The sequence below is a fragment of the Lynx canadensis genome, chromosome D1, assembly GCF_007474595.2.
Source record: "Lynx canadensis isolate LIC74 chromosome D1, mLynCan4.pri.v2, whole genome shotgun sequence".
Lineage (NCBI taxonomy): Eukaryota > Metazoa > Chordata > Mammalia > Carnivora > Felidae > Lynx > Lynx canadensis.
In genome coordinates, this window is record NC_044312.2 from 55,429,949 (window position 1) to 55,449,658 (window position 19,710).

The 19,710-nt window shown below is 37.5% G+C and overlaps 1 protein-coding gene across 3 annotated transcripts in view; it reads right to left on the bottom strand.

Moving 5' to 3' along the window:
• The window catches only part of ACER3 (alkaline ceramidase 3), a 168,287-nt gene that overhangs the window by 2,936 nt on the left and 145,641 nt on the right, over positions 1–19,710 (bottom strand). For 2 of the 3 annotated variants that reach the window (XM_030331630.1, XM_030331631.1), the window contains exons 8-10: positions 9,843–9,944; positions 7,600–7,704; positions 409–454 (exon numbers count right to left, since the gene is read on the bottom strand). In XM_030331630.1, coding sequence (XP_030187490.1) covers positions 409–454; positions 7,600–7,704; positions 9,843–9,944 — 253 coding nt within the window. Of the gene's footprint in view, positions 1–408; positions 455–6,057; positions 6,153–7,599; positions 7,705–9,842; positions 9,945–19,710 lie in introns of all 3 variants that reach the window. The other variant, XR_003972242.1, reaches the window with a different exon arrangement.

Sequence of the window (19,710 nt, forward strand, 5' to 3'; positions counted from 1 at the left end):
CCAACTGTCCTGAGTAGCCTGAGTCCAGCATATTCTTTTCCGAGTTGCACCAGATCTCAGAAATGATTTTTATTTAACTTATTTAAATGGCTGAAGTTTCTACTTTGTCAGGCATGGAGCAGGGCACTGAAATCATCTCAGATCTTTAAAACACTCTGTAATGTAGCTATTAACAGCTCCATTTTATTGTTGAAAAAAACTAAGGCTTAGAGAGAACAGACGTGCCCAAGGTCATAGAGCAGTACGTGGAAGACCTAAGATTCAAGGGCATCTGGTTCCAAAGCCTGTACTCTCTCTACTACCTTTCCACCCACTCGCTTCTCCCATCTCTGTCCCATCCTCCCAATACCCTCCCCTGCCCCAACATGCATGCACGCATGCACACACACCCCTAGGAAGGGAGCATACCTTCACTTTTGGCCTGTATTTCAGGTAAAGAGTTCTTGTATACAAACTGAAAGAAAAGGGGAGGGGGAAAAGCTCTTCAGATTAATTTTTAATTCATGCAAACTGGCTTACTGACAAATTTAACCATAGTGCCTCTGTACATACAAAGAAAAAGCAACATTGGTAGATTCTTTGTTCATTTAGCAACCATTTTTTCGAGCACCTACTCTATGCAGAACACTTGGCAAGATACTAAGGAAGACAGAGAAATGATCACTCTCAGACTGTGACCTCAAGATGTTTGTAGTTTAGCAGGGAGCATTCAGCTCATGCTTGATGATTCATATCATAATTGCCAGCTTCATCTCTGAAGATATAGGGTAGCCATGATTAAAGGAGAGTATTCTTAGAATATTTTGGAAGTGGTTATATCAGCTCTGAGAGGATTACAATACAGGTATGAAATAATCAGGAAGGTAACAGAAAGTCTTCCTCATAGTAGCCTTTAAAATAAGTAACATCTGGGGGTGCCTGGGTGGCTCAGTCAGTTAAGCATTGGACATCAGCTCAAGTCATGATCTTGCAGTCCATGAGTTCGAGCCCCATGTTGGACTCTGTGCTGTCATTTCAGAGCCTGGAGTCTGCTTCGGATTCTGTGTCTCTCTCTCTGTCCCTCCCCAGCTCATGCTCTGTCTCTCTCAAAAATAAATAAACATTAAAAAATGTTTTGAAATATCTAAAATAAGTAACAGCTGAAAATGAGATTGGATTTTTTTTTTTAATTTTAAATTTTTGTAGAGAGAGCATGAGTGGGGAGAGGGTCAAAGGGGGAGAGAGAGAATCTTAAGCAGGTTCCATGCTCAGTGTGGAGCCCAATGCAGAACTTAATCCCACAACCCTGGGATCATGACCTGAGCCGAAATCAAGAGTGGTTGTGCTCAACGGACTGAGCCACCCCAGTGCCCCAAGAGGTTTGGATATTTAAGCCTCAGTTAGGGAAATTTTGATTCTATGGCTACGTCATTGAATGAAGCATGCAAATAGTATTTCAGAGGGATGATTTGAGAATGTAATAATATAACACATGTGCCCTTTAAGACTACTGTACACGTGTTTATTTCAAAGAGTTGACACAGTGAAGTAAAAATATCTGAGCTCAAGGGGCGCCTGGGTGGCTCAGTCGGTTAAGCGGCCGACTTCGGCTCAGGTCATGATCTTGCAGTCCGTGAGTTCGAGCCCCGCGTCGGGCTCTGTGCTGACAGCTCAGAGCCTGGAGCCTGCTTCCGATTCTGTGTCTCCCTCTCACTGACCCTCCCCCATTCATGCTCTGTCTCTCTCTGTCTCAAAAATAAAGAAACGTTAAAAAAAAATTTTTTTTTTTAAATATCTGAGCTCAAATCGTTGCTCCATCACTTTATAACTGTGTAACAATGTTGAGCTACGTTATTTACTTGCTGTATACAGTCTTGGGGCACCTGGGTGGCTCAGTTGGTCAAGTGTCTGACTTTGGCTCAGGTGATGATCTCATGGCTGCGTGAGTTCGAGCCCCGCGTCGGGCTCTGTGCTGACAGCTCAGAGCCTGGAGCCTGCTTCAGATTCTGTGTCTCCCTCTCTCTCTCTCTCCCCTTCCTCTGCCTGTGCGCTCTCTCTCTCTCTCTCTCTCTCTCAAAAATAAATAAATATCCAAACATTTTATTTTAGTTATTTAGGATGAAATATGTCTAAAACATATTCTATCTTTCCTGCCTCCTTAAAAAAAAAAAAAAATCAAAGTAGGGATGCCTGGGTGGCTCAGCTGGTTAAACATCCAACTCTTGATTTCGGCTCAGGTCATGATCTCATGGTTTGTGAGTTCGAGCTCCGCATTGGGCTCTACACTGACAGCATGGAGCCTGCTTGAAATTCTTTCTCTCTCCCTCTCTCAAAATAAATAAATAAACTTAAAAAAAAAAGTCAAAGTAAAACATTTTAACATTAATGTAAAATAAACCAAAAAAAAGTCAAAACCTGCCACCAAATACAGTCAAAATGCTTCCTTTTTTTCTGTATTTACTTTAACCTTTGTCCCCACACAAATTAACTTTTACACAGGGTTAATAATTACCTATATATGATTTTAGTTTGTTTCACTTAAAAATCCAAGTAATCCAAATATCTTTCTATGTTGCTATAGAATTTTCATATTTATAATTTAAAAAAATTTTTTTAATGTTTATTTATTTTTGAGACAGAGAGAGACAGAGCATGAACGGGGGAGGGTCAGAGAGAGGGAGACACAGAATCTGAAACAGGCTCCAGGCTCTGAGCTGTCAGCACAGAGCCTGATGCAGGGCTCGAACTCACGGGCTGTGAGATCATGACCTGAGCCGAAGTCGGTGCTTAACCGACTGAGCCACCCAGGCGCCCCTCATATTTATAATTTTAAATAGCTGAATAAAAAATATACTATAATTTACTTTAAAATTCTACCTTACTGGATAGTGTGTTTTATTTTTCTTCTACTATTATTGTTGCTTTGCTAATTAAGTAACACTGTGATAAACGTATTTGGGTTTACACACACATTTTCATTATTCTGAGTTATTTCTTTAGGATAAGTTCTAAGGAATAGAATACCTGGGATAAAAAATATAATATAAATATTTTATTTTCACAAACACATACAGTGTTGAATCTCTTTCCAAATGGGTTACATCAATTTACACTGACAAGTAATACATGATCATGCCATTTCACTGCAACTAAAGAATACAGAAGGGAATTTCAAAATACTATAGAGCTCACTTAATAGATATAAAAAATATCTTCATTGTTGGGGTGCCCGGGTGGCTCAGTCAGTTAAGCGTCCAACTTCAGCTCAGGTCATGATCTCACGGGTCATGAGTTTGAGCCCTGCGCTGGGGTCTGTGCTGACAGCTCAGAGTCTGGAGCCTATTTTGGATTCTGTGTCTCCCTCTCTCTCTGCCCCTCCCCTGCTCATGTTCTGTCTGTCTCTTTCTCTCTCAAATATACAATAAACATTAAAAAAAATATATATATATATATACATACACATATATATATATACATATATACGTATATATATCATTGCTTTATTTTTAAATTATTATTTTTTCTTTTAAAAAACTTTTTAATGTTTATTTATTTTTGAGAGAGAGTGTGCACAAGGGGGGGGGAGCGGGGAGGAGCAGAGAGAGAGGGAGACACAGAATCCTAAGCAGGCTCCGGGCTCTGAGCTGTCAGCACAGAGCCTGATGTGGGGCTCGAACTCACGATCTGTGAGATCATGACCTGAGCCGAAGTCAGATGCTTAACTGACAGAGCCACCTGGGCACCACTAAATGATTGTTTTAAAAAGGTAATACAATCATTTGGTGAAAAATCTGAACAGTACTAAAGAGTAAACAGGAAAAAGAAGGTTTGTCTCCTAGCTGTGACCTGCAGCCCAGAGATAACTGCTGGTACCTACTGGTTAACATACCCTTACAAAGACAGTAAGCATTTATAAGCATATATGTATATTTAGTCCATATTTAGTCCATATATGTATTTTTATTCACAAAAATGGATAAACTACTGTTTTAGAAGGCATTTTTTGATTACCAGTTAGATGATCAGTTTTCTCTTGGCTTATTTATACTACAAATATCTCAAAACAAAACAAAACCACGATCTGGAGGCCTTCCTCTTTTTTAATTTTTTAAATTTAAAAATAGCTTCAAACTTCTAGGAAAGTTGCAAGATTGGTCTGAAGAATTCCTGTATCCCCTTCTCCCAGATGACCCAATTGCTATCATTTAACCACATTTGTTTTACACACACACACACACACACACACACACACACACACACACACAAATGCACCTATGATCAAGTGTATAAACATATCCTATAGAGTCACTGTATGACATGATGCCCATCACCTAAATATTCTAATGTGTACACCATAAAACAAGGACGGTCTCCTAAATTACAATACAACCCTTCCAGTCAGGAAATTAACATTAATACAAGGCTAACATCCAACTCAAGAATTCATTCCAATTTTGCTGATTGTCCCAATAATTTCTTTCTTCCTTTCTGATCCAGGTTGCTGTACACAAACATGAATTGCATTTAGTTTTCATGTCTTAAAAATCTTTTTATAGCTAGAACAGTTCTTCAGTCTTTCTTTGTCTCACAAACTTGACAGTCTTATAAAGTATAAGACTTTCATTCTGTAGAAGGACCTGCATCATAGGCCCAGCAATATTTCCTCATACCCAGACCCAAGCCAGGCTTTTTTGGCAGGAACACTACAGAAATGACCTGAGCTCATTTCAGTGCCTTGTATCAGGAGACATACTCTAATGACTTGCTCCATCATGGGTGATGTTAACTTAAATGCATGGTCAAGGTGGCTGCTACCAATTTTCTTCACTGTAAAGTAACCATTTTCCCCTTTGTATTAGTATTTCATGGGGAGATATTCTAAATTACACAAATATGTGTTCCTCATCCTACTCCCACTTGTCAGCCAGAGCATCCATTGATAACTTATACCTATCAACTATCCCTAAGATAGATGCCAAATGGTGATCGTTCGTGTCCATTGCTCCTTCTACATTTGTTAGTTAGCATTTTTGTGTAAAGAAGAGCTTTCCCTTCTCGTTCATTCATATTCGTATGTACTCACAGATTCTCATTTTATTCGGTGGGTGTAACTTGAAACTCTCGCTATTTAATTTTAACATTCAAACTATCACAGGTTTAACAGGCCAAAGCTTGCTTGCCTTTCAGCCTTCACAGGGTTCACAGAGCTAGGCAATGCATGTATGTGTAAACATATGTATACATATATATTTATAATCTATACAACACATACACATCCAACTTGTTCCATATCTGTGTGAACATGTGTGTGTCACATACTCCTGAGTTCATACTAATACTTTTAATTCCAATCTAACCCCCTCAAGGTTCTTTCTAGCTTTCCCTCTTTCAGTATTTATAAATCCCTTCTGAGAGAGTGGAGAAATCAGGCTTTTGTTATCCTCAATATATTTACTTAATGTTTAATTAATTGATTTACTTGTTCAGTGTAACCCATTTCCTAACTCCAGCCGCCTCCTCCACCCACCACACCACATCACTTCCCCTCATCACTCTGCTTCCTTGCCCCACACAGCTGCCACTTCCCCGTCACCACCATGTTTTCTTGGAAGCTCAGCAGGCTGCTACCACCGACCCCTTTTTCCTCATTCCTAGGACACTGAATGCTGCCATCTCTGCACAGCACTTCTTCCCTCTCATTACCCTGGTTTTCCATACCAGGAGTAGAGAAGGAGAAAGTGAAAGGGAGGTGGAAAGGGGAAGGTGTAAAAGGAAAAAACAATATGATAAGTATGCTTTCACCTCCTCTTCAGTATTTATTATAGAAATTTACTACTGTACTATATTACACTGCAGTAACGTCCTTGGGTAGTCCCAAGGGCAGTGTTAAGGTGCTAAGTTTTAATTCTCAGGCTCATTCTACAGTTATTCTTGTTTCTCTTTTTCTAGCACCTATCGATTTACCATACATTTCCTATTCCTTCCATTTTAAATTGGATATTTTTAATGTGCTACGAGCTGAGAATCCAAATAATCAATGTAGTAACAAGTGGCAAAATGTAAAATAAATATACTTACAGCCAAAGTTTAAGAGCTCTTCCATGATTAATAACCTTGAGCTCTTCACAGCATTAATTCAATGATTCTTATTTAGCTGTCCAGAAGTTCCTTTTCTATAATTCACAGGTAGTTACGTTAAAAAAACATTTTTTTAATGTTTGTTTTTGAGAGAGAGAGAGAGAGAGAGAGAGAGAGCAAGCATGTGCATGTGTGTGTGAGCGGGGGAGGGGCAGAGAGAGGGAGACAGAATTGAAAGCAGGCTCCAGGCTCTGAGCTGTCAGCACAGAGCCCGACATGGGGGTTGAACTCATGGACCATGAGACCATGACCTGAGCAGAAGTCAGATGCTTAACTGACTAAGCCACCTAGGTGGCTACTACTAGTAGATATATTTTAGATAATTCAGGATACCTAAATAAGTTGATCTCTAGAGAGGTGAGATGCAAATGTTATTTTGCAGGTTTTCTACAAATTTTCACATTGATTCAAAGGAAGATTTTCTTCCCCTTTCTAGAATTATTTCAGCAATCTCAACTCTTAATAAGAATTTGAAATTAAACATAGTCTGACCCCCAGTAAAGAGACCAATAGATACACACTCATTCATTCAATTATTTAACAATATATACTGAGTGCTTGCTATCTGAAAGGTATTGTTCTAAGCATTTGAGAGGGTAGCAGTGAGTAAGATAAAGTCTCCGCTCTCAAGGAACTTAACGTCTAGCTGGGGGAGGCAAACAAGTAAATATATAGAACTGCTTATAAATGCTTTGAAGAACAATGAGGCCTGGTAAGGGGAGACAGAGTGATATGGAGGTATTATTTGAATAGGGTGATCAGAGAGAATTCTAACTTCATTTTTGTTATAAATGATTGACCTCCAACAATCATTTGATAGGGGAGCAGGGGAAGAGAAATGGCAACCAACTTATTTCAGGGAAGGAGACAAATTAAGCTGGGGACTTCTGATACTCATACTTTCCCAGGCTCCTACTCAGGGGATCTGGCTGCTTTTTCCCCTCTAAGTTTGTTCTCTATAAACAAAGATATGTTGATCGACATGAAATGGAAATGTTTATATCCTACTTGCTCTAAAATGTAGATCATATGTCAAGGTGATAGTACAACTATCTCACTTTTAAGGATAAGAAAACTTGGAGCGCCTGGGTGGCTCAGTTGGTTAAGCGTCTGACTCTTCATTTTGGCTCAGGTCATGACCTCACGGTTCATGAGATCCGGTCCTGCGTCAGGCTCTGTGTTGACAGTGTGGAGCCTGAGTGGGAGTCTCTTGACCCCACTCTCTGCTCCTTTCCTGCTTGCCCATGCGCTATGCTCTATCTCCCTCAAAATATGTAAATAAACATGAAAAAAAATTTTTAATTTAAGGATGAGAAAACTAAGCTTGAGAGAGAGGAAGGGACTTGCCTCAGGTCATCCAGTGGCAGAGGCAAAGCTGGAACATAAGTTCCTGATTTTGTCTTTTTATATCTACACCATTCTTTTTGAAGAGTAAGAGAATAAATACTTCGACACTATGCTAAAACAGTCTCTATTTCCTACCTGAAAAGGATGTGAAGATAAGAACCAAGGCCAGTTAAAATATGCCACCATGCATGAAACTGTGTGGCAACACCTATGATAGGTGGCATCTTCTTTCGAAAGTTCCTGTGAAAAGAGGAGGGAAGAAATCATCATGTTATTATCTTTTTTTTTTTTAGTAGTTAGCAACTAATGCTGACAGCCTATGAACATTTTGAAATGTGACTCTCAAACATGGCAATTATTTAATTTCCTTAAGTCTGCTGTAGTCTGCCATATTGTTTTCCAAAGTGTGTTTTGAGGAACAGCATTCCTAGCAGAAGTTCCATGAAGAAATGATGCTATGTTCAAAAAAAATGCGGGAAATGGTACATAGTTTATTGCCCTCTTGGAAACTGCAGTATATATTAACAGAATAAAGGCTTTGAGAAGTCCTATCATAACTGTAAGAGTTTATTTTCATTTTTTTTCAGGTAATGAACTAATGCACAGAACCCTTTCATAATGTAGTATCTTACTAACATTTTATGGAACTAGTGTTTCCTGGAACACAATTTGGGAAACATTAGTCTACTTAGCTATTCAGTCAAGAAACCAGACACATGCTTTTCCTTGGCCTACATACAACCGTCATCTTAGATGAGCACTGTACAGTCTATGAAGTGCTTTTGTAAATATTATTTCACTACTTAGGTGAGACATTGAGGTAGCTATTATTAGCTTTGCTTTACAGATGAGGAACTAAAATTCAGAGACCAAGTTGCCTAAATCACTCAGCCAAGTGGCACAGCTGAGTCTCAGACTCTAGATCTTTTGATTAAGTGTGTACCATATTAACATTCTCATTATTAGAAGGGAGAAAATCAATGTTAAACACCAAACTATTTTTCTAGATAGCCCATAAATTTTTGAGACAATTACCATCTCTAAGAACTTACTTTATTTCTTGGTGGCTTTCACCCAGAAGATGATGACTTATCTCAGCAGTGTAAATGCTCTAATAGGGCTTCTGAAGTATATTATTGATTCAGAACTACTCACTCAGACCTTAGTTTTCTAAGCTAGGTATATTACTTGTTTATTTGTATACATTTAAAATCTAAATTTACTTATTTAACTTTTTATTATTTTTATTATTTTATGGAAAATTTCAAACATGTGCAACAATAGGCAAAATAATAATGTACCCATTATCCAGCTTCAATAATTGTAACTAACAGCCAATCATCTAAACTCTCATCTGCTTCTCCCCTTCTATATTTTGAAGCAAATCCCAGATATTGTATTTTAACTCTAAATATTTTAGTATGTGTCTCTAAAAGATTAAAAGCTCTTTAAAACTTCACCATACTACTATTTTCACATATAAAATATTAACAATAATCTCTTAATATCACCAAATATTCAATTACTGATCAAACTTCCAATTGTCTTGTAAGTTTAGAATTTTTTTCTTTTTTTTTTTTACAGTTTGTCTGCTTAAATCAAGATTCAAAACAAGTCAATCATTGTATTTGGTTGATACCGTAAATCTCTTAGGTCTCTTTTAATCTATATGTCTCTCCTCCCTTTTTTACCCCCTCTGCAACTGATGCTGCAGAAACCAGGTATTCATCCTATAGGTTTCTCACAGTCTGAATTTTGCTAATTGCCTCTCCCTGGTGCTATTCAATATATGTGTTTATGCAAAACTTTAGGGCACAGAATTTTGAATTGGAAGGACCCGCTAGTTTAAACCTATTTAACATGTTCACTTTATGGAAACTGAGGCCCAGAAATATAGTATCTTAGTGACAGACTAGGATCCAGAGACCCAAAATTCAAACTTTAGTCAATACAAATAGCTGACAAGATGGTAAAAGGAATGCTTGCCTTAGAAAAGAACATTAAGTATATTAAGATACAAAATTATACACATATATATCCCATGCTTCTTACAAATCATTCTTATTTCTTCAACACTTTCAACACAGATTAGGCAGATTTCAAAGGCCTAATTAACATCTGATTAGCTCTATAGCTCTGTGATGTGCACACGAAAAAATCCCTACAGATGTTATGAAATAGTCTTGGGTCCAAATTTTTAGGTTAATTAAAAAAGTGTTCTCAGAATTTAACTTTATTGTGCTGTACATACTTTTTAAATTCAACAATGGCAAAAATCCACTTAGTGGCACTAATAATTCTATATGCCTATGAAATTCTCTGCTTATAGACTGTTTCTAAAAATATTTCTCAAAGATTGAAAAAGATGCACATCTTACCTCAGTGAATCACAAAATATGTTATCTATGTTCCATAACAGAAATCCCAATAAAAATATGCCCAAGGATGTATAACCTAGTCCTCTGAGCCATGGATAAACCCTGTGGGGAAAAAAAGGGAAAGCAAAATGAAATTGTGTCAACTCCTGTCATCATCAGAGCTTGAAGCCATCACTTTCACGAGAAGGAAAGGTTTTTTGGTTTTGGGGGGTTTTTCTAATGTTTATTTTTGATAGTGAGAGAGCACAAGCGGGGGAGGGGCAGAGAGAGAGGGAGACGGAAGATCGGAAGCAGGCTCTGCGCTGACAGCAGCGAGCCCTATGCGGGGCTTGAACCCACGAACCATGAGATCATGACCTGAACCGAAGTTGGACACTCAACCAACTGAGCCACCTAGGTGCCCCGAGAAGGAAAGGTTTTTGTTAGTATTAAAAGCAAACCTATCTATTAAATTCTCTAATACATTTGCAGACTAGATTTAGCTATTAAAAAAATGAGAAAGAATGTGCCATTTGATTGCTATGTGCTTCAAGAAAATAATCTGACGGACTGTATCAGTCCTCTGGAAGAGGCAGGGGGATGCTGGAACAGAATTAACATTGACTGAGTTACTTGCTATGTGTCAGGTAGGCACCATAGTAAATTAGATACACAAGCATATGAGTAAAATCTTCAAATAAACCCTGTGAAGCAGGTATTATTCTTTGCACATCACTGATGAGAAAACTGAAGCTTGGTGAGTTACCCAAAACAAGAACAATAGCTTATATATTTTTTACAGCTTCAATGAGGTATCACTGGTTTACGTTAAACTGAATATATTTCAAGTGTACGTTTGATCAGTACATCTGTATATACCCATGAAAGTTACACTACAATCAAGATAACAAACATATCCACCATCTCCAAAAGCATAGTTTGCATATTTTAGAATGTTATGTAAAGGGAGTAATACAGTAGATCTTCACTGTATGGCTTCTTTCACTTGGCATAATTATTTTGAAATTCATCCATGTTGTTATGTGTATCACTACTTCATTTCCTTTTATTGCTGAGTAGTATTCCATTGTATGGATAAGCCACAATTTGTTTGTCCGTCCGAATGTTGGTGGACATTTATGTTGTTTCCAGTTTTTTTCTATAATAAAATAGCTACGAACATTGACAAGTAAGTTTTTGTATGAACATATGTTTTCATTTCTCTTCAGTAAAAAGCTAGGAGAGGAACACCTGTACTGAATGGCAGGTGAATGTTACACTTTTTAAGGCACTGTTAAACTGTTTTCCTAAGTGTGTATCATTTTACATTCCCACCAGCAGTGTATGTTTTTAGTTCTACATCCTCACCAACACTTGGTATAACATCGGTTTTTGTTTGTTTCCTTTTAGTTGTTCTTTGTAGGTGTTAGTGGTATCTCATCGTGGTTTTGATTTGCATTTCCCTAATGACTGTTATTGAACATCTTATATGCTATTTGCCATCCATATTATCTTCTTCAATACAGTGTTTGTTGAATCTTTGCCTTTTTAAAAAAAATATTTGCTTTCTTGAGTTCTAAGAGTTCTTTTTTTAATTGCAACACTTTATATATTCTAGACGTTAAGTCCTTTGTTGGATATATGTATGTTGTATTTTCTCCAAGTTTGTGATTTGCCTTTCATTTTATTTTATTATTATTATTTTAAGTTTATTTATCTTGAGAGAGAGGGAGAGCGAGCGAGCAAATGTGCACGCATAGGCAAGGGGCAGAGAAAGAGAGAGAGGGAGAGAGAGAATCCCAAGCAGGCTCCACCCTGTCAGCTCAGAGTCTGAAATGGGGCTCAAACTCACAAACCATGAGATCATGACCTGAGCAAAAATCAAGATTAAGATGTTTAACCGACTGAGCCATCCAGGCACCCCTGCCTCTCATTTTCTTAACAATGTCTTTTGAAGAATAAAAATTTGTTATTTTGATAAAGTTCAACTTACAAATTTTTTCATTATAGCTTTTTGTGTCCTATATAATAACTTCACCTAACCAAAGGCTGCAAAAACTTCTACACTTTCTTCTGGAAGTTTTATAATTTTAGCTTTAATATTTAGGGATATGATTCAATTCTAGAAATTTTTATAATGGCATGAGTTTAAATTCATTTATTTATTAAATGTCTATTTTTCAAAGAGAGGGAACACAAGCGGGGGGGGGGGGGGGGGCGCAGAGAGTGAGAGAGAGGGAGACAGAATCTGAAGCAGGCTCCAGACTCTGAGCTGTCAGCACAGAGCCTGAGGTGGGGCTCAAACCCCTGTACTGTGAGACCATGACCTGAGCCGAAGTAGGATGCTTACCCAACTGAGCCACCCAGGTGCCCTTAAGTTCACTTTTTAAAATGAGAATATACAGTTGTTTCAACACAATTTATTGAAAAGAGTATCCTTTCTCCAAAAGAATTACCTTTGGATGTTTACTTAACATCAGGTCAGTATTGATGAGTGGTCTATATTTGGATGTTTTATTGATCTGTATTTTATTCTTACCACCAATACCACATTGTCTTGATTAGTGTAACACAGAGCAAATCACGAAGCGTAAGTCCTCTAACTTTGTTCTTTTTTTTTTTTTAATTTTTTTTCAACGTTTATTTATTTTTGGGACAGAGAGAGACAGAGCATGAATGGGGGAGGGGGCAGAGAGAGAGGGGGAGACACAGAATCGGAAGCAGTCTCCAGGCTCTGAGCCATCAGCCCAGAGCCTGACGCGGGGCTCGAACTCACGGATCGCGAGATCGTGACCTGGCTGAAGTCGGACGCTTAACCGACTGCGCCACCCAGGTGCCCCACTTTGTTTTTTAAAACTGTTTTGGTTCTTCTAGATTCTTTGCATTCCCATGCAAATTTCAGAATCAGATTCTCAATTTTTACCAAAAATCCTGTAGAGATTTTGATTATGATTGATTAAACCTATAGATCAGCTGGGGAGAAGAGACATCTTAATATTGAGTTTTCTAATCCATGAAAATGGTACATCTCTCCATTTATTTAGATCTTATTTAATTTCTCTCAGCAAAAAACTGTTCACTGTAGTTTCCCATACGCAGGTCTTGCATACTGTTGCTAAATTTAGTTCCTAAACATCTGATGCTTTTTGATGCTATTGGAAATTGTACTTTTGAAATTTCACTTCTCAATTGTTCCACTGCTAGTACATAGAAATATGATTTTTGAATATTCATCTGAATTTCATGACCTTGTTGAATTCCAACTTACTGCTTCCAGTTTTTTGGTATGTGTCCTATGACATTTTCTGTACACGATCATGTCATTTGCAAATACTATGTTGGACAGGGCTTCAACCAGTAAAATGTTGAATAGAAGTGGTGATAATATATACTCCTGTTTTAGTCTTCATTTTGAAGAGAAATTTCTTTTAACATTTCATGCCTAAACGTGTTAGATGCTGTAGAGTTTACGGGTTAAGAAGTTCCCTTCTATTAGTCATTTATAAAGGGATTTATTTTGTTTTTAGATTGTAAATAGGTGTTGAATTTTATAGAATGCTTTTTCTAAATCTATTGCTATCTTCACATATTTTTCTCCTTTATTTTTTAATATGGTGAATGACAAGAATAGATTTTCTCAAATATTTTCTTATTTTAACTATAAGTATTTGTATATAAATCAATGAAAAAATAATTTAAAAACCATCAGGAAAGCATAAACCTGGCTGTGGCATGGAAAAAAATATTATTGTCATTGTTTGATGAACATCTCTGGGAAGATGATGTCTTCAGCTTTACAAGAGTTTATCATAACCCCATTTAGGGGAGGCAAGAATGAGTCCGAGTTAACAGGGCTCAACACAGTGGAAGGCATCTGACAGTGGTATCAGTGTGGGTCAGGAGCTGAGATGTGACAGAATATGACCAGTGGGAGTAGAGTACTCTCCATTTTCTCCTTCTAAGCTTACTTACCAGGGCCAATCTTCAGCTCTCAGCAGTAGTTCAAAGCAAAATTCTTCTGTGGGGTGAAATGAACGTCTTTGGTTATCCAGGTAGCAGGGTACACAGGAGAGAGCAAGAATTTCATCAGCACATAGTCCCTATAAACTAAGTACAGATAAGATTCTGGGGACAAACTACCCATTATCATCAGGCACAAGAATGTATAATACAGAAGGCTTGCAACACATCTGTATCTGGAGTTACAGCGCTTCATTCTGGACTGCCTTCCTGACTAGCATATGGCTATCATCTAAGAAATCCCTTCCCTTCCTCTTCACCTTGGGAATTGCCTTTACCTCTCTCGATGCTGGATTTCCCATCTTGAATTTCATGTCTTCCTCCTTTCTGGTTTACTCTCTCACTTTGGTCAAATACATCCTTCAGTAGGTTTCTGAGTAATAGTTTATAGGCTATTTCTTTTGAGAATTCAAATATAAGAAGATGTATTTTGTCATCACATTTCATTGGTAGTTTGGCTGACTACAAGATCCTAGGTTAGAATTCTGTAATTCCAGCTGCCACTTTTGTTTTGATGAGTCCTAAACCATTCTGCTTCATGATCCTTTGTAAGTATTATATGCCTTCTAACTCTATAAATTTGTGGAATCTTCTTTGTCTTAGAATTCTGAAACTGGCATGGATTTATTTCCACCCATTGTGAACAGCCACTGGGTTTTTCCAATGCAATCATTCATGTCTTTCATGTATAGGATCTTTTCTTGAATAATTTTGGTGATGATTCCCTCCCTTCCATTTTATCTGCACTGTCCTCTCCCCTTTTTCTATGTTGGCCCTTCTATCCAGCCCAGTAATATTTCTACCGAATCTCTTCTCCATTTCTTTCTCATCAGCCTAATGGCACCCAGGTGTGTGTGTGTGTGTGTGTGTGTGTGTGTGTGTCTGTGTGTCCATCTGTCTCTGCTTCTGCCCTTTCTGCCAGGAAGCCCACGGACTTGAGGAAACACCTCACTGTTTCTCCACAGCAGTGGTGGTGATTGGGCCCAAGGGCCCTGAGATCTCATGCTGTCCTGTTTACTCTGGACCATACCATGGGTTTAGTAAGCCTTTCCTGTGGTAGATTCTTGCTGGTGGATGAGGGATGATGGACCATAATGCAGTCACAATGGAGAAGGAATTCCAGTAGCTTCTTTGACTGTATCTTTCAAACCATTCACTTCAGTTTATCATTGTACTATATTTTTAATATCTTCTTTTGGGGGGGGGGCAGATTCTTTGAATGTTCCTTTTTTATTGCATCCTACTCTTGAGTCATAGACGTAGTATATTTCTAGGAATATGAATAATGGTATTTGTTGTTTTGTTATTTTTGAAGTTTTCTTCTTCACGCATAAGTTGTTTTCTTCTAAGTTGCTTTTCTTTCCTTATTATTCGTTTTGACCTCTACGTTTCATATTGGTTGCATTTATCATATGTCTGGCACCGTCTCATTTTGAAGAATGGGAAACTAAAAAGGTGACCACAAGCTCTAAACATATGTTTGAGGCCCTTAGTCTAGTAACCTTCATTGTAGGGTTATTTTGCTGGACTAATTATAGCGAACCCCCCAATATCAGAATGTTTAGGCTTTTAGGCTCCTCATATTCCCTAAAGAAATTCTTCTTCCAATTTTCTGCTTAGATGTTTTACATACAACATTCAGATTGCATAAGGTCACCCGATTTCCCTGATTTTACCATGGTATTCACATGCTCGATTGTGTCTGCAAAAAGCCAATCTAGAGATATTGTTCACCCTTCCCAGAGAATAAACCTATAGCTTCTGCAATGTTCAGCGGTATGAAGTAGTGAGGGGATGTAAGCGTTTCACAGCTTCTTAAAGCTTAACCAGTCTCTTTATTTTAGATGTCTCTTCTAGCTCCTTTTTCCAAACTGTCTGTTGCTGCTAATGTTTGATATTTTAGAAAATTCTGGTGTAAACTGGAGGTTCTTTAAAAAATTCAGCTTTCGTGGGGTTACTTAAGGCAGTTAGCAGTAATCCATCTACTTTCCAGCTTCTAAAATTTTATTCAGTCTTCTTGTGATTTATGCTTTATAAATAAATTCCTTCGTTGGAGTCTTAGCAGGGTTTCAGAAGGGAGCAAAATTAGATTGAAGACGTTAATCTTTAATATTATATCTGTTTTCATTATTTAAAAATTTTTTAGGTTTTTTATTTTTGAGAGAGAAAGAGACAGACAGAGAGAATGAGCACGCCAGGGAGGGGTCAGAGAGGGAGACACAGAATCCGAAGCAGGCTCCAGACTCTGAGCTGTCAGCACAGAGCCCAACGTGGTGCTCGGACACATGAACTGCAGATCATGACCTGAGCTGAAGTCGGATGCTTAACTGATTAAGCCACCCAGGCACTCCTCTTTTCATTAGTTTCTGCTCTTCATTAGTCCCATTTTTCATTTCTATGTGGATTGATTCTATTGATCCACTTTCTAATTATTGAAGTTGTATGCTTAGTTCATTATTCTTCAGCCTATTTCATCTAAGGCTATGCATTTCCCTCTAAGAACCACTTTAGCTATATCTTACTTTGATTTGTAGTACTTTCACTGTGATTACTTTATATGAACTACGATATTTCTACTACAATTCTATTTTTTACTTGTATTTACAAATGTGGTTTTAATTTACAATATATGGGCTATTTGGCTAATCCTGTCTGTACTATAGTTGGAGAACATGTTATGTATGATAATAATTCTTTAAGTTGTTGAACCTTGCTTTAAAACTAGTGTCTGGTAGATTAATAACTACTCCGTGCATGCTTGAGAAGACCAAGCACTCTCTAACTGCTAAACATATTAAACCAACTTGTTATTGTATTACTCAAATTTTGTCTATATCCTTTTCATAGAGCTACTGTGTTAAAATAACTCAGCATGATGGAACACTGATACATTTTTCTTAGTAATTCTGTCAATTTTTGCTTAAAATTTTCCATAGAAGACTTAGACCTGCCTTTTTTTTTTTTTCTGGTAAGGTGAATCTTTTAATAACAATGTAGCAAATACATTCGTTTTAAATAATGCCTTAATTTTTTTTGTTATTAAAATGGCTAGTCCAACTTTCTTTTAGTCAGTATTGTGTGGCACATATTGTTTTTATATCCCTTTCTTTTAAAATTAGTATTTATGTGGTTTTTTTTTTTAAGATGAAAAACAGGTAGGTTTTACTATCAAATGTAAATTCTACAAAAACTCAGTAGTATTGTAGTAAGTATGACTGCTTTCATCTTAAAGTCTTTCAGAGCTTTGGGCAGACAGCATCTTAAAGCATCAGGTATAAGCAACTCTTTTTCTGATCTTAAGTGCCAGTTGTCACCCATTTTCACACAAAACGGTTTTAGTTTTTTCTTTTTTCCTACTGCAGTTGAGGGGCCATTGCTGGTCAGGTGAAGAGGGAATGTGTGGCTGTCCATTCACGGTATTAGTCAAAGTAATTAAAGACACAAATCTGCATGTCACTGTATCCAAGCCAAGGACAACAGGAGTAACTTAAAGACGACATGTGCACTTAGTTAATCAAATCCTGTCTTCCTCTTTGGAGTTACATGAGGGTGGCAGTACTAGCTGGCTAGTGTCTAATGTTGCACTTTTGTAGCATAAACACAGCTAAGCGGATAGTGCTAAAGACTGACAGCATCAGTACCAGCTCTAACCGCTTCAGCGTTTACCTGTCAGTCCAGCATGCTGACTCTAATACTATGCTTTTAAGAGTTTTAATCACTTGACAGTGAAGGCATGAGAGAAAGGTTTAAGGCTACTTCTTAATGGATACAAACAGGGACGCCTGGGTGGCTCAGTTTGGTTAAGCGTCCGACTTCGGCTCAGGTCACGATCTCGCAGTCTGTGAGTTCGAGCCCCGCGTCGGGCTCTGTGGCTGACAGCTCAGAGCCTGGAGCCTGCTTCCGATTCTGTGTCTCCCTCTCTCTCTGCTCCTTCCCCCGCCATGCTCTGTCTCTCTCTGTCTCAAAATAAATAAACGTTAAAAAAAATTAAAAAAAAAAAGATTACACTTCAAGAGTCTTTAAAAAAAAAAAAAAAGATACAAACATTCACTCCAGTTAGTATATTACTTTCTAGAACATACTGTTGAAAAATTCTCATTTTGTGACACTAAAAACTATGGGATGTCTTTTATTAAAGTCAAAACTATCAGTAATGGGAAAAGTATAATATAAAATAAGACATATGAAGCTACAGTGTTCAGTTACAGTTTAAACTAGAAATTACTAACCACACATAGCTGCTTCTTTTTTGGTTTTACATTTTGGCCCCTAGTTCATTCTTATTTAGAACTGGTACCTGCTGAGAAAGAGCTGCAATTTTTTTTTTTAAGTTTACTTATTTATTTTGAGAGAGAGAGAGAGAGGGAGAGAGAGAGAGAGGGAGAGAGAGAGAGTGAGAACATGTGGAGGAGGAACAGAGAGAGGGAGAGAGAATCTCAAGCAGGCTCCATGCTGTCAGTGTGGAGCCTGACTAAGGGCTTGAACTCCTGAACCGTGAGGTCATGACCTGAGCCGAAACCAAGAGTCAGATGCTTAACCAAGTGAGCCACCCAGGCGCCCCAAGAGATGCAACTTTTAAGCTATGTATTTTTGGTGGTGGCTGTGCCACGTACTGTGTATTTATGTTTTAATCATGCTTCTCATGAGTAGCACATAGCTGGATTTCTTTCCCCTGCTTGAGTCTTTTTCGTTGCTTAGCTTTGTCCATTTATATTGACTGATAAGTGACTGATAAATCACTGATAAGTGACTACTGATATATTTTGAATTTTTTCTACCCTTTATTTTCTGCTTTGTATTTGTTCTGACTCCTCCCTGCTTCCATTTTTACCCTTCTTTTCCTGATTTTTTTTGGATTCAGTTTATATCATTCCATTTACTCCCTCATGTTTTCAAAAGTCACTATAAAATCACTATTTTTAGTGACTAAATTTTTTAGATTAAATTTAGATTAAATATTTTTAGATTAAAATCACTGTTTCTAATGGTTACCAAAAATGCACATGTAAAATCTAAAATTAATCACTGTATGTACCTTCTTCCCAAGTAAAAAAGACCTTAGCAACTATGTAACTAAGATTATCCTCATATCTCATGTTATTTGGTCCACCACTTTAGTTTCATTTAAAAATCTCTCAAATTAGATATTAAAGAGTCACAATATTTTGTTCAGATAATCCCACAGGTTTATCACTTTTTCTCCACCAGCTAAAGAGATTCTTACAGGGGAACATCTTTCAGTGAGATATATTGGTAAACTTTCTCCATTTTTGTTTGTTTCAAAATGTCTTTACGTTACCTCTGTTTTTGAAAGATATCTGCATATATAATTCGAAGCTGATAGTTAATTTCTCTTAGCACTTTGAAGATAATAGTCTGTGTTTGGCTTCCATTATTTTGGCTGTTGGTAAGTCTGCTGACTATTCCTTTGTTAGCAATATGCCTTTTATCTCTGGATATTTTAAGATCTTTGTCTTTGGATTTCAGCAATTTTAGTATGGTTTTTCTATAGGCAACAATCAGGATTCAACTGCAGATACTATCTCTATTTAAAGCAAAAAAGAATTTAATATTCAATTCCAACCGAAATGCTGAATGAGTAAGGTTTAGACTCTAAACTTTGAACACTACCACAGAATTATCTTGCCAAAGGAACTTTTTTTCTTTTTCACATTTAGGAAGCTAGAGAACTGGGAGGACTTTGCACCCAGCATCATACTGTAACCTTAGCTATAATTCATAGATCAGGAAGCTGTCATCATACCTGTTTCTAGGGCCATGATGCATACCCTTGATCCACAACAGTAAATGGATGCCTTACATACTACCACTTCTCTCCCGCACAAGTTAACTTGGTTTTGATTTCAAT